This window comes from Oryzias melastigma, linkage group LG15 (assembly GCF_002922805.2).
Source record: "Oryzias melastigma strain HK-1 linkage group LG15, ASM292280v2, whole genome shotgun sequence".
NCBI classification, from domain to species: Eukaryota; Metazoa; Chordata; class Actinopteri; order Beloniformes; family Adrianichthyidae; genus Oryzias; species Oryzias melastigma.
Window position 1 is genome coordinate 8,763,881 of NC_050526.1, and position 24,400 is coordinate 8,788,280.

Genomic DNA, 24,400 nt, shown 5'->3' on the forward strand with positions numbered 1-24,400 from the left:
GGCTTTAAATCGACCAATCAGGAGCCGGCTTTAAATCGACCAATCAGGAGCCTCCTTTAAACCGGCCAATCAGGAGCCGGCTTTGAAACCAACCAATCAGGAGCCGGCTTTAAATGGGCCAATCAGGAGCCGGCTTTAAACCGGCCAATCGGGAGCCAGCTTAAAACCGGCCAATCGGGAGCCAGCTTAAAACCGACCAATCGGGAGCCAGTTTAAAACCGACCAATCGGGAGCCAGCTTAAAACCGACCAATCAGGAGCCAGCTTGAAACCGGCCAATCAGGAGCCATCTTAAAACCGACCAATCAGGAGCCAGCTTAAAACCGACCAATCAGGAGGGAGCTTTAAACTGACCAATCAGGAGCCAGCATTAAACCAGTGATTCTTAACCATAGGGCCCCAGCCCAATCCTGGTCTGCGAGCGCCCCCTAGTGGGCCCCGAAAAAAAATCTGTCCTGAAGCTGGGGGCCAGTGTTAATTTTAACAGAGAATTTTAATTTAGTTTTAGTCATAGTCTTTTGACTAAAATAGGGTTTAGTTTTAGTCGCAATTTAGTCATGTTGATTCTATTAATTTTAGTCAAATTTTAGTCGACTAAATTACAGTAGATATTTAGTTGACAAAAATATAGAATAAAGGTAAAGCATTTAAATTAAATTGACAAAGTATGATCATATGAATAACACGCAAAGATCTTTCTAATTTGAAAAAAATATTTTACTTCACTTTGCTTTCCAAACTTGTCATTTTTGTGAATTCAGCTTCAACAACTTCAACAAATAATTATAATTCCATCCCATTTCCAATATGAAAGTGTCTATTTGTACGTAATTTTAAAAAACGTGGAGCCAGTGCTAAACTTTTTTCTTAGTCGCACAGACCCAGAGGAAAGGGGTTAACAAGGGATGGGTCAAATGTGGAGAACACGTTTCACACATTTAGGAGCGTGACAATTAATGGGACTTTAAGTTCAATTTTAAATACGTACGGCCAACAAAATAAATCCAACCTTGGACATACTTAAAATGCAGCAACGGGATCCTGCTGCACGTATTACATGTGGACAAAACATGAATTTCCATAATATTCTGTACTGGCCATATGTAAATATGTGTAAATAACATCAGCCTCATTATAAATGTCTGAACATAAAAAAAAAACTTGTATTGAGGAGGTAGTCAAGTGTAAAAATGCATTAAAAAAACATTCACTAGGGAGTAAGCTGTCCAGGACACCTGTGAGCATGTTATATGTGCTTGAACAGCATGTGTGGTGAACTGTAATACCACCAGCAGCCAATAGAGGGCGCTGTTGTCATGTAAGACGTGATGGAGTAGGAGATTAAAACGGTCTGTTGATCTTAAGAAGCAACGAAGCTGATACCGCTCGGAAATACGCTAAAACATCGATTTATAACTTTACAAACGTCATGATAAAACAAAACCGCATTACTGACATTAGGGGGAGAATTCTGATTCAGCCCAATACGCTGGAAATAATCGTGTTTGTATGTTTACCTTTGTGTGGATTTCAGGCTGGCTTGTCTGCTAACGTCGCTTCAAGTTTTCTTGTGTTTTTGCCTGTGATGGTCGCTCCATACAACGTCTTGTTGAGGGTTACGTTAAATATAACTTTTGTTCCTATATGTACTCTTCTTTTTCTACCTGGATTAGACATTTTTCACCTATATCACAGACACAATTCATTGAAATAGCGTCTTAGCGGGCGGCTGCAGGACTCTGTGTTCTGATTGGATCGCTCTGCATTGGCTCCCGCCCTCCTCCACCAGCAGTCATTATGATTGGATGTCGTCTTCAAAGAGCATTTTCGTTTCGTTTTTATTCGTTGACGAAAAAGTGCATCAATTTTGTTAAAGTTTTCGTGTCTGGGTGGGAGTTTTTGTTTCGTTTTCGTTTAGTTTTCGTTGGGTGAATAATGTCGTTGACGAAGACAATGACGAAAATTTTTCATCAACGAAATTAACACTGCTGGGGGCCGCAGGACCTGAATGCAGTTTCCTCCCACTTGGTGGAAGTTATATTTATTTATTAATTTTTTTATAAGGTCTTTTTAATGCTGCTGTTATAAGTTGGACGTCATAGTTTCGTACTGATCAATCGAAATTAATCTTTGAATTTAATAAAAGGGGGAAGATGAGACTTGATCTGTTATGGGGTCCGACACGAGTTTACTACAACAACTACCATTGTCAAAGAATCGCGGAAACTCAGCATTTCTCCGCAAAAGTCCCGCCTGCCGCTGTAATGAGAGACGAGCAGCAGAGTCGACAGACACGCCCCCACCTGTGTGCAGACCTGAAATCCAGCTGGATCAAACGTGTCACCAGGGGTGAACGTAAACCGGAACGCTCCGGTTCCGGTAAAAGAGGTGGAGGTGGAGCACCGCTAAGGCAGGAAAGATCAGCTGAGCGGCCGGTTTTCACCTTATCACACATGACAAAAGCTGCGGTCACTCTTATTCTCGTTCCCGGGCTGTCTCATTCTGGGTCCATCCGCTTCACTTCTTAACATTTTGGGTGTCTCCAATTCATCGCCACCCAAAGCGATCTAATCTAATCCCAATCTACCGTGACAACAGTCATGGATGACGACGCACCTTCGTGACTCTTTTTCCCTTCTGACTTTTTAAAGAGAGGCGAGCTCTTTTTATGATTACTCTAGTCTTTTCTACTTTTTTCTCTTTCCCCGCCCCGCAGGCGCGCACGTGGAAGGACGGAGATGGGCTGAGCGCAAACGCGCACGCAGAAGAATGGAGATGTGCTGTGCGCGGGCACAGTCGCCGCAAGGTGGGGGTGCTTTGAGCGATATTACTGGCGTGCACATGACAGGGTATGGAAGTGCGCTTGTATGAGCTACTTTCAAAAGTAAAACAAATTAATTTTATAAAGAAAAACTCAATTTTAGAGATTATTTTAAAGCTATATTTTATCAATAAATGCCTCAATTGCCACAAAAACATAAATAAAGTATTTTTTTAACTTTAGATGGGGACTTTGCGGCTCTTGTTGGATTTTAGTCCAGAGGAAACTGGTTCGTATGAATCTTAGTAACGGCATAACAAAAAATCTACTTTCACCCCCCTTAATATTTCAATGGGCCTTGAATAACTTTGTATTGGAAAAATTGGGTCCCAGTGTGAAAAAGGTTAAGAACCTCTGCCGTAACCGACAGCCGACCAGATGCGGTGTTGGAATGGCCCTTAGCATGGGTGACTTAGGCGGCTGCCCAGGGTGCCATCTGCTGGAGGGGGCACCAAGTTACAATGATTATATATATTTATTTTTTTTAAAATATAGTTTGGCACACCACACATTTAATGTAAAACTTAAAAAGTAATGATCAAAAAATATAAATAAAATAACTTAAAAGTTTGATGTAATCAATAACTGCAGTGCAGCGCAGTTCCTACCGCTCTAAGCTAGGTTGGGGGGAGGAGAGGGGCACACTGCTGTTGGTGCTTCTGTAAAACTTTAAGGATGGAAAAACAAGCCCTCAGGGTCAGCATAAAGGGAAAAAAAGGAAGAGGAGGAGAAACGGGCTCAAAGCAAAGGTTGGTCTGGCTTACTTCTATATAAAACTGCTTGAAAATTGTATTTTGGTCAAAAAAGATGAATTCATCTGAAATCCCCCTACTTTTCTCCAATGGATAACCCACTCAGGGTGCAGTCAGTTAGTTTGCCTTCTGCATGATCAAGAGATCCCGGGTTTGAGCCCCACCTGAGACTATCAAACTGAAGTCCCGGAAGAGGGCATCATTTTCTGCTTTTGCCTTGGGCGCCATGCAGCCAAGGACCAGGCCTGGGAACCGGACCCAAACCAGTACCAGACGTGGTACCAGACGTGAATCAGTACCGGGTTATGATAAGGATACCAGTACTGGACGCATCCCCAGGACCAGTGCACATCCGCTACCGTGTCCCAAGGGTTGCGGACCCTTGATTTTACGAACAGCCAGAACCTAAAAAAAACGATGAATTGGGGATGCCCAAAACATTAAAAAGTGACGAGGAGGGGTCCTTCACCAAACATCAATGATGAGAATGTGCTAGCTCAACAAAAGATGTGTTCAACCACACAACTTGCTAAAAAGTTTACCTTCAAAATCTGTGTGTGAATGTTGCAGAGGTTGTTGAACTTGAGTGTCCATTCATCCATCTATCTATCTATGCATCCATCATCCACAATTGCCTAATCTCTTTTTTGGTCATGGGGTTGCTGGAGCCCATCCCACCTACTTCTCTGGGAAAACGGGCCACATCTTCCGTCGCAGGACAAAAACAAAGTTCCTTGTTTATAAAACATTTGTAAGGAGAGATGTGGATGGCCTCATTATTAAAGTCGTTATTGCATTTGACATTTTTTTTAATAGTTCTACCATCCATAAAGTGTCAAAACTATCATCAAATCAGGCAAACTAAAATCCTTTGTCAACATGTTGGCTCCAAAATTCTTGCCGCACAAACATGTCAGCACATACACAATACAACTACAGCTCATATGCACATGCTAATGCACACACACACACACACACGTCAAGCGCATCATTTTTTCAGGTGAGTGTTTGTGTTGTTGTTGTGTACATTTCTTGAACGAATTTATCACAAAATGAACCCATTAACCATCACCATTCTGATTGGAATGTAAGGTCGGCTGACACATTTTTGGGATAAACTCCCGGGCTACAAAGGGCAGATAAAAAGGTATGCACATCTATGTTTGCAAAAGCCGAGGACGGCTCTAGGACGATGTCATGAAATGGGCGGTGCCCACAAGGAGCAAAAGGCGGAGCCTCAGGGATCGAGTCGTATTAATTTTGGGAAGGAAAAAAGTTCCCAAATTTAACTCATATTATATAAATTTGTTCTTCATTATGTAGTAGAGTGGTAAATGGCCAACCAATTCCCTCTGTGTCTAAAATACTTAAAATTTGCAAATCTATTAGTTACGGTAATAATGTATTTTAATTGTTTTTCTTTCTGTGTAGTAGTTCACTTTGGTCTTATCCCTTTCGGGGTCCCCACAGCGTAACAGCACCCACTGTTTCACATCAGTGATTTTACCCCAGATGCCCTTCCTGACACAACCCTGTACTTGAGGGGCACAGGGACCCAGTTAGGCAGCAGAATCAAGGACCCAATCTGGATGGGGATCAGTGGACAACCTGGGAATCGAACCCAGGGCTCCTGGGTGTCAGCCCTTCACCTAGCCCACTGAGCCACCCAGCCGCTCTATTTTCTATTAGATATTTTTTAATAAATGTTACTGTTAATGTGCTGTTACTTTAAATGTTGTTGTGCTTAACCAGTAGAGGGCAGTGTCACAGAAGTTATCGCTGGACATTTTATTTTGAAAAAGACGCAAAGCAGTTGTTTTCCTGTTTGTCTTCCTGTTTAGCTGTCTGCTCCGCGGTTGTTTCATCTACATGATAGACAAAATATCCACCAAGTTTTAAGGTAATTTATTCAAAACATGTAAAAGCCATCTTTCAATATTACTTCGTTGGAGTTATTTTGGTGTTTCTGCATGATTATTTAGTTTTACATGGATTTTATAGAGGACAGAAATGATGTAGTGAGAAAGCCGTGAGAGCTTGTGAGAAAACTGCGCAATTTCCAGTGTGTGTAAAACAGCTGAAAACGATGAGTTTTGTTTGATTATTTATTTGTAACTTTTCCAATGTAAGTAATTTTGTTTTTTGTGTTCATTCTCTGTGGTCAGAGTGCACTGCCATATTTTTGTTACTTTATTTAACATTTCTTTTGGTCAAATCTTTTGCCACAAGACCAACCAGTTGTCAAAGAAATTCTGAGATCTTGTTTTACTTACAGAAAGCAAGTCTGTGAACATTTTCGAGTGTGATTTAAAAATAATAAATTGCTGTATGAAACCCCAGTTATTGTGTCCTGTGAGGCAACATCATTTTCCAGGCTACAATTATACCAAAGGTAACATGTGATCACATATATGGATATTTTGCTCTAAAAGGCTTAAGAAAATCATGATATGGGCCCTTTAAGCCTTTAACACCTGTGGCGTTGATAATGACGCTTAAACACAAAATCTTTAACATACTGGAACGGCTTGTTGAGCCGGTTTTCTCATTCACAAGCTACTGGAATTACAGTGTTAACGGTTGAAAATTAACAGTAAATCAAAGAACATAAACACTGGAGTCCCAGTGATAAAGAGTTAAAGCAGATGAAAATGAAAGCATTCATGACGTTCATTTTAAATATTTTACCTTTTGAAAATCTTGAATCAGAATCTTGATTGTAAATTCACTAACATTAGATAGACTTGCTGTACAAGTCTTAGAACTGCCAGCAGGAGCTTTGCTGGAGGTTTTGCAGCTCAGTCAACATTCCTGCACACACATTTCTCCATGAGCTGAAGATGTTCCAGCTTGAATCTTTTTATGTGAGTTGGATCTGTTCTAAACTTAAAGTTAAAAAGTGGTTGAAAAAGTGATCTCTGAAGGGTTTGAACATTTTGAGGCACCTTAAAGGGCAGAGCCCTGCAGTCCACTCATTCAGTCTGTTTTAGAGAAGACAGAAAAAGGAAATATCTCATTTAGGATTTCCCGTCTAAATTGAAACTGCAGCTAAAGCTAAAATGAGAAAGCATGAAAAGTGAGTAGTCTGGTTTGCATACGTCCTCTAGTCTGGACACTGTTCAAATAAAGACCAACCATCAAACAAGTGGGGAGCTGCAGTGATACAGAATTTGTGTCTGCTTTCAAAAAATGCAAAAGGTGATGCTCTTCCCACAACCAGCAGGTAACACATTATTTCTGTTGAGCCTGTTCTGTCTCTAGCTTGTGTGTGAGGATTAATCAGATTTAGACTAATTATTTTAACCTAAAGGACTCCTGTCTGTTAGTTGTATGTTCTCCTTGTTCATTGGTGGGTTCTCTTCAGGCACTTTGGCTTCCTAGAACAGTCCAAAAACATGCTTCATAGGTTCATTGATTAGACTAAAATGTCCTTAGGTGTGCATGTGGAAGTGTTCATGTGGAAGTGTGCATGTGGGAGTGTTCATGTGGAAGTGTGCATGTGGGAGTGTTCATGTGGGAGTGTTCATGTGGGAGTGTTCATGTGGGAGTGTTCATGTGGGAGTGTGCATGTGGGAGTGTTCATGTGGGAGTGTGGACTGGCAACGTACCCCGCCTTCACCCAGCAGCAGCCGGGTTAGACTCCCGCAGCCACAGAAAGGGATAGAGCGGGAAAAGATAGAGCTAGCTGGCACTGATGATGATGGGAGTTCAGGTTTTTTTTTTGTTTTTTTTTGAAGAGTTTGTGTTCATGAGATCATTCACTCTACCAGTATGGTGAGGTTCACCATCTTCAACTGGTGAACAGATGAAGTCAGCAGTACTTCTGTCTCTCTGTGACTCAGTTTGATGACTTTAGTCCTGCATTAGTCCAAGGAGAAAACAAATAATAAATTAAAAGACCCTTTTGTTATTGTCTCAATGCAAATAAGAAAAGTTGCATAAAGTTCAGTAGGAGAACCATCAGATTGTCCTCCATGTTAGTTCTGGACTCCCCCTGCTGCTCATGACATTGACACATCACATGCCGAAGTCCCTGATTGGTTGATGCAACACAAACAAAAGTTCTGATATTTGATCTCATGTAGAGGAGCCAAAGATTAGCTGTGCATCCAAACTTCAGACTGCTGCGCCACGGCCCACGGTCAAATCTCCCTGCAGGACCTCTGATCGCATCTATGTATTGACCTAACATTGAAGCTCCCTGACATGCCAATCTCGTTCGGTACGCTTTTAATGTCTATTACCTCTGAAAAACAAATTCTTCCAAAGTGAATGGAAGTACACGCTCAGCCTGAACAGTTTGAAGATCTCAGAAGAAACAGCTGTGCACCACAGTGCACTGATTCTGCTAGAAATGTAACCTGATTCTCTTTTATTTGAGGACAAAATGTCACCAAGAATGCTTGGCACAAGCATTAGATTGGATTATACAAATGATTGTAAATGTAGTGTTGAAGCAGAAATTGACTTACATCCACTAAAGGTAAAAGTATATGGAAAATAGAGAAATGGATAACAAAAACAATGCATGACTAATTCTGTTGTTGAAGTTTATAACTGCAGCCAGAAACACAAAGTAACTCATGGAGTTTGGGGGTTTGAGTCAGATGACAGTTTATTTGAAATAGAAGTGTTCACAGGGATAAGACCACTCCACAGCAGCACAGATCAGTTGTCACACTATTATAGATCAGCTGCTTGTTCCTCATTAGTGCAACCACACCAGCGTATCATCTGCTGGATTTGCTACAGCCTGGCTCTCACAGGGACTTTGTCAACACCTGAGGAAGGCAACGTATTTCTGACTGACTCAGACGACTGTAGCAATGGCTGCTTTACTTGAGTGAAGGCATCTACCTGTTGTTTTCTGTGGTCCACAGCTGGAACAACCTTTCACCCTAATGGGAAAGTCTCTGTCGATGTGGCTTTATGTGGAGATAATGAGGTAATCATTGGGATGGAGAAACTTAGTGGGATTGCTAATTAAGAAGTTAATGCTGTGGAAAGAAATCAGGGATAACAATTAAACAGCAGCTCTCCCCAGGTGAGACACGGCGGTGGCGAGCACATTTGCACCTGACTGCCCATGCAAACAGACTCCATGTGTGCGGCTCTGAGTGCCTCACTGTGCACGTGTGAAATTATGGAACCAAGAAGAGCAGCAGCGTGCACTCGTGAACATAGATTAAGAACATTATGTGTGGCACAGAGGGACTGACTCCTAATGAAGCAGGTTCTTCTCAGGTTCTAATAGGTTATGCTTAGTATATCTGGCAAACTCCACGGGACAAATTCCCCCATGCACATTGAGGGAGATTTTTAAAAATACAGTACAGCATCATGATTCCTTCTCTACGTCAAGAGTAAGCAATAAATGAGGTTTAGGGTTGTTCATGATTCTAGAGGGGTTACAGACGATGTTTGTATACATTTTCTAAATACAGGAACAGATAATGCACCTGAAACCAATAGTGGAGTAGCCTCATAAAACTGCAATCTACAAACTGTTAAAGGCCCAGTTTTGACAGTCCACGGGGCTTGATGTAGCTGTACTGGAGGCCAACCCTTTATTTTCTGTAATGCTGCATTCACACTGAACGCGATTCGCTACTGCCAAATGTTTTTAGCCTGATCACAACATGGAGCTGCGTCTTTGTATATCACAATTACAATGCATGGAAGGCACAAATGATGTTGAGAGACGTCTACAAAAACAGTTCTACAAAAACAGTTCTACAAAACATCAGTAAACATGTCTCCATGTCTAGGTTCATGAGATCATTCAGACTCTTCCAGTACAGTGAGGTTCACTCCTGCAGGAGCTGTGTCTTAATGACAGCCTCTTTCAGTGGTTCTTCCGTAACTCCATGACTCAGACAACTTGCTGTCTCGCACAAGTCCAAGGAGATTAAAAAAATAAGAAGAAAATTAAAGACTCCACTCACTGATCAAGTCATTGAACACATCACGGGCTAAAGCTGAGTTTCGGATTGGTTGATGCGATGTGTCTTATTGTTAAATGTTCCAATTTTCAAATTCTTGATGCACCATTCTGCCCAAAACTCCACGTGACGCTCAAATCGCACTGCTGTTAGATTGACCCACCGAATCCTCAAATCACGCTGCAAGACAAAACATTGAAACTGGATGCATCTGCCACAAAAATCACCATCCATCCATCCTCCAGCCATTCATCTTCTTTCCCTCATCCGGGACTGGGTCCCGGGGGCAGCAGTCTAAACAAAGATGCCCAGACTTCCCTCTCCCAGGCCACTTCCTACAGCTCCTCTGTTGGACCCCGAGACATTCCCAGGCCAGCCCAGAAACATAGTCTCTCCAGCGTGTCCTGGGTTTTCCCCGGGGCCTCCGCCCAGTGGGACATGCCCGGAACACCTCACCAGGGAGGCTTCCAGGAGATACCTGGACCAGAAGCCAGACCCTCCTCAACTGACTCCCCTAAATGTGGAGGAGAAGCGGCTCTACTCTGAGCTCTCTCCGGGTGACCGAACTTCTCCCCCCATCTCTGGGGGCAGCCCAGTCTCAGTAAAATGCGTACATATTCCACGATTTGGGAAATACCGTGTATAATATACTCCAAAACCGGTTTTTGCGTGCATATAATACGCGCGGTCCTAAACGTGTTAAAGTCTGTTTTCCACGTTTGACACGTCCCCTGGTGGAGGCGTGAGCATCACAGACAGCCCCACAAACGAACAATTTGCTTTTCTAACCCTAACCATAACCGTAATCCTAACCTTAACCAGGAACGACGTCATTTAGAAAAGAGCCGGAGGATTTCTGATCACGTGATCAAAACAAAACCTAAAAAGTGGTGTATATTGTACGCCGGAGCAACCTATTCTCTACCATTGCGTATCATATGCACGCAAAAACCGTGTTTGGCGTATAATATACACGGTATTTCAGAGTGCAAAGTCGTGGAATATGTACGCATTTTGCTGCGACTGTGTTGCTGAGGGAGCGTCCAGCCACCCTGCAAATCACATTTGGTCTGAACACATTATGAGGTAAGTAAGGCTAAGTTCTTCAAGTTTTTTAAGTTGAAGATGTGTTGTTTCCTATTCAAGAGGTTTACTCAATTTCTAAAAAAAAAAATTTCTAAAAACTAATTCCAGATAACCTTTTCTAAAAGTTTAGGTGCTATGGAACCATTCTAGAGTCGTAGTTTAACAGATTTCTGAGGAGGAGGTCAATTTACACACCTGCTGTCCCTTTCTTTCTCTTTGGACACGAAAGACCAAAACCAAAACAGTCCTTTGATCCACAAGTAATGGGCAAATCCTTGAATTTACAGCAGCCTTGCAGCAGTTAGGCTCGTTGTCTTGCCCAATGCTTTGCAACATTTTCTGGCCCAAATGTGGTGAAGAAAGAACATCCCCATCAAAACTAAAAGTCACACCAACCTACAATTAATGACATCTAGCTCAGAGGTTCTAAACCTTTTTCACACTGGGGCCCAATTTTCCCAGTACAAAGTGATTCAAGGCCCATTCAAATATTAAGGGGGGTGAAAGTAGATTTTTGTTATGCCGTTACTAAGATTCATATGAACCAGTTTCCTCTGGACTAAAACCCAACGAGAGCCACAAAGTCCACACATCAAAGTTAGAACAATACTTTATTTATGTTTTTGTGGCCAATGAGACATTTATTAATAAAATATAGATTTAAAATCATCTCTGAAATTTAGTTTTTCTTTATAAAATTAACTTCTTTTACTTTTGAAAGTAGCTCATACAAGTTCCTTTCCAAATAAAATCATCTTGTGTTTGATCAGATCCTCCAGCTGCAGCAGATTTACTTGAACTAAACATGTAATAATGTCTTTTCTATCATTGTACTTTAGTATTCCTTCATCTTTTTCTCCTTTGACTATTGAATACAAACACAACAACTTTGGTGTAGAATAAAAATACTTTTAAACTAAATGTAATAAGATGATGTCATTCTGATAATAATCCGCTCTGATAGCAGATTAAACATTTTACCATAATTTTGCTCAGTTTTGTTAAAAATCTAAACATAAGTAACAAAATGTACATAATTAAAGTAAATGAACCAATGCTACAAACCATCATTTATTCAAATTGTTTTTTTCTTCAAACCCAAACAGCCACAATGGAGGAGGGAAAGAGCTGCATGTGGCTCCAGAACCTCAGGTTGGAGATCTCTGATCTAGTCTCACAGTCCATTCATGTTCTGCTGAACAAGACCGCTCCGCACCTGCACGCGCTTAGCGCCGCCCCTCCCCAAGCTCTGCTCAGCCTTGCAGCCGTCAGATCAAATTTCATCTTCCCCCTTTTATTAAATTCAAAGATTAATTTCAATTGATCAGTACGAAACTATGACGTCCGACTTATAACAGCAGCATTAAAAAGAGCTTATAAAAATGTATGTAAATAAATATAACTTCCGCCAAGTGGGAGGAAACTTCTTTCAGGTCCCGCGGCCCTCAAGTTCAGAACAGAATTCTTTTGCAGCCTAAGGGGGCGCTCGCGGACCTAGATTGGGCCACAGCCCAATCTTAAGTCCCATGGTTAATAATCACTGATCTAGTTGTCATCTTGGTCATTTTCAACTTGGATGAAGAAAGTTTTTGTGGGCCAGGTAAAGGAAGAGAGAGTTTGCATTAGTTCATTGATTTGATGGTGTTCTTTGCATACGACTAAAGCATGTGATCTGAAGGCGTCAGGGATGATTTTGCAGAGCTCCAACAGACTGGAGCCGTCTGCACCTCGTGTCATCTTCAAGGCAACATTCTTTCATCTTCCTCTCACCCTCATCAACACCTGATGATTGCCCTCATTGGCATTCTGTGGGGGAACCGGAGCGACCCCTTCCTCAGCCGCTGACTTTGTCCACGCCTCCCTCACACGGCGCTCACCAGATGGCAGAGAGACAGATCTATCATTGCTTGTGAGGAGTGTCACATCCACAGCTGGGCCTGGGGGCGTGTCTGTGCCCGCCCCATGCCAAGGATCATGAACATGTCAGCTGTTGCACCTCCGACGTGCCACAGCTGCAGATGCTCCTCATTTGCAGGTTAATGTGTTTTTTGAGGGTGTCAGGGTGCTGCTGAGTGAGGCCAGCCTGCTATCCAATTAGAGCAGAACTGATTAGGGAGATTTGTAAACAGCGCAATAAGAGACAGCCTCTGGTGGCACAGCGGGACTTCCAGCCAGGTTAGAGGAGCAGCTTCTTACTGTGAGATTCTTGTTGTGATTTTCTGTTGTCGTCCGTCTCTGGCAGGCGTACTGAGAAACTGCGGCCGCAGATGTGGGAGTAGAAACTTCCGGCAAGACATCCTGTGTACAAAAATAACCACAGACTTACACACATACACGGGGGGGGGTGTTTACCTAAACCTTCATTTTTGACTGGCTTTTTTAATGTGTGTGCTAAGCCATGTCTGGTGTGCCAAAGCCACAAGTTCACATTACATCACTTAAAAATGCAGCCAGTCGCCTCAGAAAAGTTATTTTTATGTCTTTGTGTCTCCAAGGAAACAGGCTAATGACGCTCATCTCACAGTCTGGTGGCATCCAAGTCTATTACACCTCCTTATCCATGGCTTCACAAATCTACTCACCATCATCCAATTTGCCTCCTCTAGTTCAGCTCTTCACTCAAAAAGATTAGTTTGACTTTATTTTAATAAATGGATTAACAAATTAATATTCCTGAAGATTTGATATAGAACAGTCCATGAAATTCCACAGACAGAAGAGGAGAATGCTCATCACCCACAGGGAACCGGAAACTGCAGGACTGAGTCCTGAAAACTCAGACCTGATCTTATCCTTGTTAGGAGACTTTCCTCATCCACTTTTGTACCAACTTCATCCAATTCATGGTCATCTGGCTCAGAGGTCTGTAACCAGTGGATGTCTAAGCTCACAACATGATGTTGGAGGAAATATCTTCCTGGTCATCTCTGTTTTTTGACAGTCACCCATTCTGCAAGTTGTAAGAATAAAAAAAAAGTTTGGATGTTCAGCACAGAGACTGTTTTGAAGACGAGACCAAGGTGTTGTTGTTTTCTTTAGGCGGTGCAGTTTTATTTTTATGTAAAGCGGTGAACAAGCAAACAATGCAGCAGATTCAACGTCTGAAGAGCTTTGGGGTTTTTCATTTAAAGTGCGCTCCCATGAAGGCAGTAAGCTTAGCAGTCCTGTGTTTTCTGTCCTCCACTCATTACCTGCATTAATGTGACCTGTTTGAACCATAGACTTATTATCTGTATAAAACACACCTATTCACACCCTGAAACCTCTCCACCAAAGAGCCGTCAAAGGACACCAGGACTGTAGACCTCAACCAGACTGGGATAAACCAATGTAAAATAAGCAACAGCTGGGAGAGAAGAGATCAACTGTTGGAGCAATTCCAAGAAAATGAAGAAATACAAGATCGCCTATGATCTCCCCCTATCTGAAGCTCCATGAAGGAGCTCACCTTGTGGGGTACAAATGATCTTAGGGACTACATTGGGGGTCTGGTCAGAAGAGGCCTGGGGCCACAGTAACAAATGCTACTATGGCAACAGATGCTGCTGTCATAGATTCTAGTCCTTCAGAGCTTCAAGGTTCCTCCTGCTTAAACCTGCACGTCCAGATGTGTGTAAAGTCCTCCAGAGATCCTCTGGATGATCCAGAAGAGGACCTAGAGAACGTCAGGTGGTCAGATGAGATCAAAATAGAACTCCTTGGTATAAACCGCATTTTTTAGGGAGAAGCCACTGTGAAGCATGGGGGTGGAACATCAGGATTTAGGGCTGCTTTTCAGCAATGGGAACAGGAGGACTGAAAGAATGGAACGATGTGTGGTGAGATTTGGAGCAGAAACCTCCATCCATCAGTGAGACCACTGAGGATGAAATGTGGCTAAATTCTCCAACATGACAGGATTCCAAACACATCAAAGAGGCAGCGAAGGAGTAGCTACGCAAGAAACATTTCGGGGTTCTGAAGTGTTCTAGCCATTCTCTGGACCTCAATCCAATAGAGAATCTGTGGAGGGAGTCGAAAGTCTGTGTTTACCTGCAACAGCCCCCAAACACCACAGCTCTGGAGAAGATCTGCATTAAGAATAGACCTAGATACCACATAAATGTGTACAAACCTGCAGGAAAACTTTGACCTCTGTCATTGAAACCTAGGTCACATTATAAAGCAGGGGTATTCAAATCCAGGCCTCGAGGGCCGGTGTCCTACATGTTTTCCAACCAACCTTCCATTGAAGCTCCTTATTGGCTAAACATACCTGATCCAGGAAATTAGCAGCAGATAAGGCAGGATTTCTGGAAAACCTACAGCAGAGAGGCCCAAATCCAGGCCTCGAGGGCCAGCTTCCTGCAGGTTTTCCAGAAATCCTGCCTTATCTGCTGCTAATTTCCAGGATCAGGTATGTTTAGCCAATAAGGAGCTTCAATGGAAGGTTGGTTGGAAAACATGTAGGACACCGGCCCTCGAGGCCTGGATTTGAATACCCCTGTTATAAAGCATTGAGGTGAACTTTTTTACTGACCAAATACTTATTTTTTGCAGCTTTAAACAAGTAAGTATTTTTTTAAATCATTCAATGTGATTCTAATGCGATTTGTCAATTCTGTCACCTTAATGCTGTATCTTTCATAATAAGTCACATTTTCATAATTTGCCCAGGATTGTGACTTATGCTAAGAAGGAACTTATATCTGATTTTTTAAAAACATAAATAGGCTTGTATATTAGTTATTTTTCCACTAACAAACCAATTGCTTTTAAGAGGTTGTTCCCCGCTAACAGCAACCGGAGTGCACTGCAGGTGTATTTGCTGATGACAGCAATGCAGTCGAAGCAGCAATGTCCAGTCAGTCAGACAAAATCTTTAAGATATTTTTCTTATTTGTATCGAGACATTATCATTCTAGTTTTAATGTTTTCTGTCCTTGGACTAATGCGGGATAGCCAGTCATCAAACTGGGTTACAGACTCAGGAAGTTCAGCAAAAATCGCCATCATTCAGATGCAGCTCCTGCACTACAAGGTAAAAGAACTAGAGTAAAAAAAGATTGAATGATCTCATAAACCCAGATATGAAGACATGCTTAAATTAAGTAAATCTGATCTCTCAACATTCAACAGTCAATCATTCCAGGTAGCAATAATGCTAAAAGCTTGACAGTTTCTCCCACACAGGATGAGAGCATCAGTTTATGGACACATTTTTGGACAAGCGTTGACGTGAATTTGACATGAGTACAGCAGTACGCCACGTGTGTTTAGACTCTGGAAAATACGGAGGCTGAAATGCATCTGTAATTTAATATTAAAGACATCTCATGTTTTGAAGAGAGACAACTTGCAGAATCTGAGACTAAAAAATCAGTTTTAGCCCCACTTTAACTCAGCCAATGTGGGCTGACAGAGTCCTCCCGAGATTAAAAGGTGGAGTAAGAGACCTCTTGTGCTCCTATCTAAACTGCAGAGACTCCAGGATCATTTTATTGTCTGTCACCCAAGCAGAGGAGGGAGTTAATGAAAACCTATCGGGTCAGTGGACAGGGCAAATGTCAGTGGGGTTCCACCTATTGTGAGAACTGCTTGGCCTTAAACCCACTTATTCCCCTGAGAGGCTGAGCTCACCTGTTTCTGTGTTCAGGTGTTTGTTCATTGGTAGGCTTTCTACACATTTCCGTTGTATCTGGGCTAACAGCCTCTCTGCAATCCAAATATTTAAAGCAGCAAAGCAGATAATTTCCAGAATATCATGGGAAAGGATGTGTGCCCACCAGGAACCGTTTTTGTGGCTTCTTAAATAGATTTCACACTCGTAAAAAACACACACAGAGTAAGTGTTGCTGCATAAAGGCCACTGCACTTTCCTCCTTTAGCTTCAGAAAGAAACAGAACCACAAAATAGACATGGAAGCTGGCTTGGTTACCCAGGGAGATGGGTCAATAAATGTCAGCATGGTATTATTGGCGCTGCCTGCTAATGATGCAGCCAAATAGAGGCACGCCACTGGTGTACAACGTGGTCATGCAGAAACAATTCCACAGAATGCAGAAGAGGGTTTCCCCAGTGGGGCACACATCATTTCATTGTCACTGTTACTCCAGGCTGATCAAAATAAGCATAAATGCTGCCTGGCAAAGTGGCAAACTTGAATGTCTTTAATTCCTCAGTGGAAACGGACGGAGAGAACATATTTCTTTATTCTAGAACCATATGCTACCAAGCACTGCCATTCTCAGGGGAGAATATGTGCATCTGTGAAAGGATGTATGCATCTTTGTCCAGCTGATGGGTTCATTTTATAACCCCCCACAATATGAACGACGGTGGGATTGAATGAGCGGTCACTGTTATAAATGGGAGGACTTTAAACATTTTCACAGTGAGGAAAGAAGTTCACAAATAGTAAAAATGATGCTAAAACAATAATAGTAAAGTGGGTACATTTTACAAATACTGACATCTGGTGGTTTAATATGGAAATAATTATTTCAGATTTAGTGATTTAGAAAAACAAAGTTTTGGAAGAACTTTTTTCTCCTTAAAATGATTTGATCTCATCTGTCGAACATCACACCAGTGGGGTTTTTTTTATCTCACAAAAGAACAACAGTCTTCCTGATTTTGAGTTATTAAAATATGAAGACTCTTCCTGTTAATCTGCTGAAATGAGAGCTTTTGTCTAGTGCAATGAGAACAAACCTGGATGAGGTGTTTAGTTTCCACAGCAACAGGTCTCTTCTCTTTCATGCTGTCGGTGAACCAGCTGATGTCCAACACATGCATCCTCGACAGATCTGAGCGAGAGTGATCTTTAAGCCACGCCCAGAGTGAAGAGGCCTCCCCGTCCTCTGAAACCACATGAGTGACGGCATCACTGCCAAACAAAAGAAAAAAGACGTCTTTTAGTAATCAAATGTTTTTAAGACTCTTGTAGAGCAACGCTCTTAATACAATCTAAGCTGTTCCTGTGATTTTCATGGAAAGAGGATATATCATGTGTAAAACAGGAAGTGAGCAAACAGATCATATTGGTTTTAAAAGCAGCAGAATTAACAACTAATGTGGATGCTCTTGTTTGGAAAAATGCAGCCAGTTTGAAGAAAATACACCAGTTACACTCACCGTCCACTTCACCAGACACACCTGTGCATCTGCTCATTAACACTCATTTCTAATCAGCCAATCACATGGCAGCAACTCACTGCATTTAGACAAGTAGAGATGATCAAGATGATCTGCTGCAGTTCAAACTGATAATCAGAATGAGGAAGAAAGGAGATTGAAGTGACTCTGAACATGGTGTCAGACGGGCTGGTCTGAGGATTTAAGAAACTGATGATCTACTGGGATTTACACCCACAACCATCTCTAGGGTTTACAGAGAATGGTCAGGAAAAGAGAAAATATCCAGAGAGCAGCAGTTGGGCTGGAAATGTCTTGTTGATGTCAGAGGTCAGAGGAGAATGTCCAGACTGGTTCCAGCTGATAGAAAGACAACAGGAACTCAGATGGTTACAGCAGAGGTCTGCAGAAGAACATCTCTGAACACACAACATGTCCAACCTTGATGCAGATGAACTACAGCAGAACACACCAGATATCACTGCTGACAGCTACAGGAAACTGAGGCTACAATTCACACAGAATCACCAAAACTGGACAATAGAAGATGGAAAAGCGTTGTCTGGTCTGATGAGTCTCTATTCCTGCTACATTCAGATGGTAACATCAACAACATGAAAACATGGATCCATCCTGTCTTGTATCAACAGTTCAGAGTGGTGGTGGTGGTGTTATGGTGTGGGAGATATTTTCTTGACACACTTTGGACAAATCTGCAGCAGCTGTGATGCTATCAAGTTAATATGGACCAAACTCTGAGGAATGTGTCCAGTACTTTGTTGAATCTTTGCCACCAAGCAGTTCTGAAGGCAAAAGGGGGTCCAACCTGGTTCTAGCTAGGTGTACCTAATAAAGTGGATGGTGAGTGTAGGTGATTTGATAAGATGATGTTTTTCATCATACGGTATAGAATAAAAGTTGCCAAACTTAGTTCAGATTGTTTAGTGGATGGAAATTCGCATTCATCCAAGTGGAGTCAAAGGAAATACTACAACTCCACCTCAAGACTTCAGTTTGTTAACTCATCATTTCAAACAAGATCAACCGGCTCCAGCTCAGTGCAATTCAGGTTTTTTCGTTTCACTGTAGATCAGTGTTATCTGGACAGGAAGTGCAAATGTCATCTGCAATGGGTGCAGCTGTTGGAAGATGCTGCCCTCATAAGGGAGGGAGTTAGAAACTGGTGGGGAAGGACAAAAAAGTGGAGTGAGAAAGTGCAGGATGGGTGGATTTGATCAGATAATGTGCTTGATATATTGACTCTTTGGTTTTAGCTGTCATATACATTAAAATGGCTCCAAATAAAAAATGAAAACATTTCATTTTAAAGCTAAACATTGTTGATTGAATATTTTTGCAAAAAGCAAGATGAAGATCCTGATGTACTGAAACTCCGGACTCCGTCAGTCAGCTCTTGAAATGCAGCTTACATTGAATTCATTCTCTTACTTGCACTGTTTTGGAATCGACACTGGATGCACTACAATAACCACAAGCCTTCTGTGCATCCCTCCTATTTCTGGTGGGGGTGCAGTCGTTCAAGCGGTGCCCCACCCTTTCTGCACACACCGACTCAACAGACTTTGCAGTCTTCACCTCCCATTCCTTCCACGGACATCCAAGTACTGTTCCCAATCAGAGCATTCAGACGGACATAATGACTCCCAGCATGCTCCTCTCCCTCTCTCCCACCCTAGTCTAAACCAGTGGAAATGCTCTTTAAGGGCCGTCCCAGCAGGGCTCAAGCTAAACCCTAATTGGCTCAATCACTGGCGAAACTAATCCTCTGTCTGTTGAACACATCGCTGTGGCCACTGGGTTTCCACAGAAATCCTTTTTTAAGTTCAAATACAGAGAACTTCAAAGTGCATAGAATGTGGGAACCAGATCTGAGCTGTTATTCTGTTCTGTCATCATTCTATCATTGTTTTTTTATCATTATGTTTTGGGTTTTTGATTTATCTGAATGTGAATGTGTATGGTTGCTCAGTGTTCCCCTGTCATGGATTGAAGAACTGTCCAGGCTCTGATTTCCCACTTTTGTAGGTCTGACCCTAAAACGGGCCACAGATGGATGGGTTTGTGCAGGTTGGCTGTGGCTCCTCCCAGATGGACCCCGCCCTCTTCTGAGGTTCACCTTGGATCCATCACAGCAGTGTCTGTATTTATAATAAAGACAACTTAAAGTGATTTGTTCCCTATTTGGAATTTGTCTTCTTGACGTGTAGCAACAGAAAGTTTAGTAAATTGGCAAACGGAAGTCTGAGTTGCATTGAACTCCCAGGTACTTCTTTTATCCTAAACTACGGTGGCCCTGAAGTGCAAATCCTATCAACAAATCAGTCAACACTAAAACATATTAAAAATTACAACAACAATTAAACAGCAAGACGAGTTTTCAGAAATAAATGTATTTTAGAAACAAAACAATCCCTGACACTAAAATGAAAAGGAAAGAAATCAAAATGAAATGTTAAAAAAATGAAACTGTAATAACAAACTAGAAAAGGTAGGCACTATACATCACTGACTGGATGGGAGGGAAAGCAGAAGAATGTTTTGTCCAAACTGTGGTAAAGACTTGATAGATCAGTCACAGAACTTTTGCAGCGGCTGTAGCCAGAAGCTTATGAATGATCTCACCATGCCAAAGGACTTCTGGTTGAAAAGGAGGAACATTGTGATATGCAAGTTTCCACAGGACACCAGTACTGAATTAATGACAGTTTGAGGCAGGCGCGCTCCACTTCCTGTTGTTAGTTTCAAACAATTGCATCAAGCCAAGTGTAACCGAAGGAGTGCTCAAGCTGTGTTTCTGGGAATGCTGCCACCACCGAGCTCGTGTGTCTGGCAGGAACACTCACAAAACACGCTCAGACACTCTTTCTTTTCTTCTCACTCTCACTGAATATATTTCACGGCAGGACAGTTTGTCTGCATACCGCAGCTTGTTGTTGTTGCTTTGTAAAGATATAATCAATTCCTATAACTTTTCTTCCACTAAATGAGGCTGAAACTCAAACAGCCTCAAAAAGAATTCATATTTTTTTTAATCGTCAACCAGAGGGATCTTACTTCCCAGTTCAACTGGTGCCAAAGGTATAATTAGGATATTTTCTTCAAGAAATAGGAAGGATGAAGACAAGATTGTGCTGTCACTGAAACAGAACGTCTCTTCTTCAAGATCCCATGACACAACAGTAGCTTTTGCTCTGCCTTTCCACAATCAGTTCAGCTGCTTTGTTCACCTTCCTTTAATGAGGTTATGTTAGAGCTGTGAGTTATGGCTGCAGTGGAAAATCCCTTAAGGTAAAGAAAAGAAACAGCTCCAACCCCCAAATCAACTATTCATGAGTCAGTCTGTGGTTTTCTGATTGCACCTTAATGCTTCAATAAACGAGTTTGGAAGAAACCAGCATGAAATAATGTATGGTGTTATCTTCAGCTTTCTATAACAGCCAAGATGTTTCTTTTATTTCTTGATGATCAGTGTTTGTGCAGTTATTTTGATGGCGTTACATTTGGGGGAAAACTCTACCACGAGCGTATATCAAACTCCACGCACGCAAGGATCGTTTCATGGAGGCAGGGCAGTCTCCACGCCACTCCTACTCCGGCGCACTCGTGAGACCTCTTCCCTGTCCTCGGGTAGTATTCTTATTCACCTGGGATCTCACCTGCTCGCCTGTGAAAGTATTCTTACGCGCCTAAAACTAGTTCTGCTCCCTAGTTGATGACTTTGCGCTCGTGGAGCTTCTTGTGCGCGCCCGTGTAAAACTCAACACTGAAGGGGAAAAAAAAGCGGAAAATAAAATTAAAAATGAAAAAGGGAGAAAAAAAGGTCTGCTTAGTTTATTTATCAATTTCTAAACATCATTTTTGATGTTCCCATTAAAAAATAAAAACAAAAATGAACCAAACACATGAACGTTTAAGAATACTAAGAGCATAAGAATACTTTCACAGGCGAGCAGGAGAGGTCACAGCAGTGCAAGAATACTCCCACGAGCGCGAAGAAGGGGTTTCTCCAGCGTGCAGGAGTAGAGAAGTGGGCGTGGAGACTGTCCTGTGCCCGTGGAACCTTCATTGCCTGCATGGAGTTTAATACATGCTCATGGAGGACGTTTGGCAGAAATGTTACGCCATACCCTTTTTGTTTTAGTTTAACGCACAAGATTTGAAGAGCATCCACCTGCTGCATGAACACTAACCCTGATTCTGCCTCTGGAACTCGGGTTGTTCTTCAATGTATCCACTAAAAGAATGAAGCCTTTTCCTACTTCTGGGAATCTTTTCCATTTGGCTTACAAATAAAAACCATCAGTCACAAGCACACCATAAAACCTTCCTAAGAGAAACTAACAATGCAAGTAAAAGGGTCCTGCATCCCCCAGCACTTCACAGTCCTTAGTTGCCATGAGTTGAACATTCAGGAAAGCTTTTCACATTGTTAACCTGAGCTTGGATCAGTCAGAGAAGAACAAGAAGGTAAGCTTTTTCCAACCTGAGAACGTCTTCTACGACAAAGCCCTTTGACCTGGCCAGCTGTGTCAGAAAGCTTCTCCTACTGCGGCCCATTTTCCTCTCTACCAGGAAGATGTGGACATCTCCAAACGCAGCCTTTTCACTCCCGGCCAGCGGGGCTTCCTCAGACCTGAGCCTTTTCCTCGGATGAGGCCAGCGGAGCATGTTTTTGGAGACTGCCTTTGCTCCCAGGAATGGAAGCTTCTGTGAACTTGATTTGTAATTTCAAGACAGAAAGGGGGCCTCTATTATAGTGCAGATGTGTTTTTTTTGTATTTGTTGGTCTATCAGGTTTTTTTTTTTTTTTTATTCCTTTCACAGCTTCTGTCAGACTTGGCAAGAGTTGGCAGACAGAAAACGCCTGTGGCAACAGGTGTTGAGGATTCGGTGTTTACCAAAAACCACCTGCCAAGATGCAAAGATTCGGAGCAAAAGAGAAAAAAAAAGACAACGGGAAAAAATATGCTGGTGGCATAGTTAATTTCCAGTAAAAGTTGTTCAGCAACATTTGGGAGAAGTAAACAGAGTCTGATCCACAAGCTTCCTGAAAAGCTGCTCTGAAGTTCCCCCATTCTCTCCTTCGGCAGGAGGAAACTCACCTCTCAAATCTTTTACAGCTGCTCTGCCATGTCCGGTTTGTCTCGCCACGCACCATCTCATTATGTCCAGACAGAGTCTGGCCCATCTGCTTCACTGCTTTAATTAGCTTGCTGCCTAAAAATGAGAGGCTCCGTGGGGAATCCCAGGAGAAGCCACAGACTTTTACATGGCCTTTGCTGACATCCAGGTATGGTCTGTGCGAGCCGGTGATGATTGATTGCATTTATGAGGGCCTTATTAAACATAGTGAGGAATACATCTCAGGGAATTTGCTCTGCCACATAATTCTTCTTATAAAAACACTAATGGCATCTTCACCACAGATCTGCCAGAAAAGAAAACGTTTCAGTTTTCCGGTTAACTGTACTCAAAAGCTCCAGCTCTGTGAGACAGGACGGATAATGAAAAATCATTCCAGGCCCTAGTCTGAATATTAGTGATGTGACGTTCTGTATGGAGGCTTTGAAGCATGACGGGGTGTTTACTCAACGCGCATTATAAAGGCTAGCTTCATTTGAGAGAAGGAATGAGGAGGTCTGAAGCCTCGCTGCCCGGCTGGACCATGTGACTGATTCATTAGGTGGTTCAGATTGAGCCTCTAGTTTTGACAGCAAAATGAATCCCTCTGGCTCCGTTCAAATTGTGGGTGTTGATTTAGAGTGAGAGTCGAAAGATAGTTTGAAGATTTAGGAGGATTTATGTAAAAAAAAAGAAAGACAAAGTTTCCCCTCAACAATAATACTTGGCCCGATCTCAATGTTGCAAAAGTGCAGTAATTGCCCAAACCAACAGTGGTATGGTCGAATCCTGATTGGAAGATTGCGGGTTCGATTCCCGCCACCCCCAATTGCCTCTGGTGGGAGATTGGCGCCAGTGTTCAGCAGTAGAGCCACCACCAGTGTGTGAATGTGTGAATGTGTGAATGGGTGAATGGGTGAATGGGTGAATGGGTAAATGAGTGAATGGGTCTGTGACTGTGAAGCGCTTTGGGTCCTCGAAGGAGGGTAGAAAGCGCTACATATACGCCATTTACCATTTTGAAGAGGACCAAAACTGTGTCTAGTTTGTACCATGTAAAAATGTGGATTATGAGTCTAGCCAATCTTTCTAGTGATAGTGGGCGGGCTCATATAAGGATAGGTAAGGCGGTGAGGATGCACTCAGCTTCACTCAAAATGCAGAGGGTGAAGCGAAAGTTTTAGACCGGCGTCATGGCGATGAGCGAGGAAATCTGTATTTACTTCAGCGTGTGTAAAAACCGATTCAGTGCAGCTGAAAGAAGGAAATAAAACATTAGGTCTGGGTTGATAAAATAGATTAATTAATTTGAATCCATTTAAGCTTGATAGATCAATAATCAATTCATAAAAATAGGGATTGATTTACCACATAAAGCTTAAGTCCCCTTGCTGCTAACCTTTAATGGAATTTCCCATAGGACAGCTAATGCTAACACTCGTCAAACTAAACATACATTGCTGACTAAATGAACATCTTTATAAACTCACACAGGTATGAATTTCCAAACTCTTCAAAGGCAATATTTTTAAAGTAACAAG

At 42.2% G+C, this 24,400-nt stretch overlaps 1 protein-coding gene across 3 annotated transcripts in view; it reads right to left on the bottom strand.

Annotated features, from left to right (window-relative positions):
* dntt (deoxynucleotidyltransferase, terminal) overlaps positions 1–23,173 on the bottom strand; it is a 144,596-nt gene extending 121,423 nt beyond the window's left edge. Inside the window, exons 1-3 of one of the 3 annotated variants that reach the window (XM_036215509.1) lie at positions 22,222–23,173; positions 17,295–17,469; positions 12,797–12,898 (exon numbers count right to left, since the gene is read on the bottom strand). In XM_036215509.1, the coding sequence (XP_036071402.1) occupies positions 12,797–12,898; positions 17,295–17,469; positions 22,222–22,406 (462 nt within the window). In that variant the 5' untranslated portion in view covers positions 22,407–23,173. Of the gene's footprint in view, positions 1–12,796; positions 12,899–17,294; positions 17,624–22,221 lie in introns of those variants that run through there. The other 2 variants (XM_024296425.2, XM_024296427.2) reach the window with 2 other exon arrangements.
* Between the last annotated feature and the right edge of the window lie 1,227 nt (positions 23,174–24,400).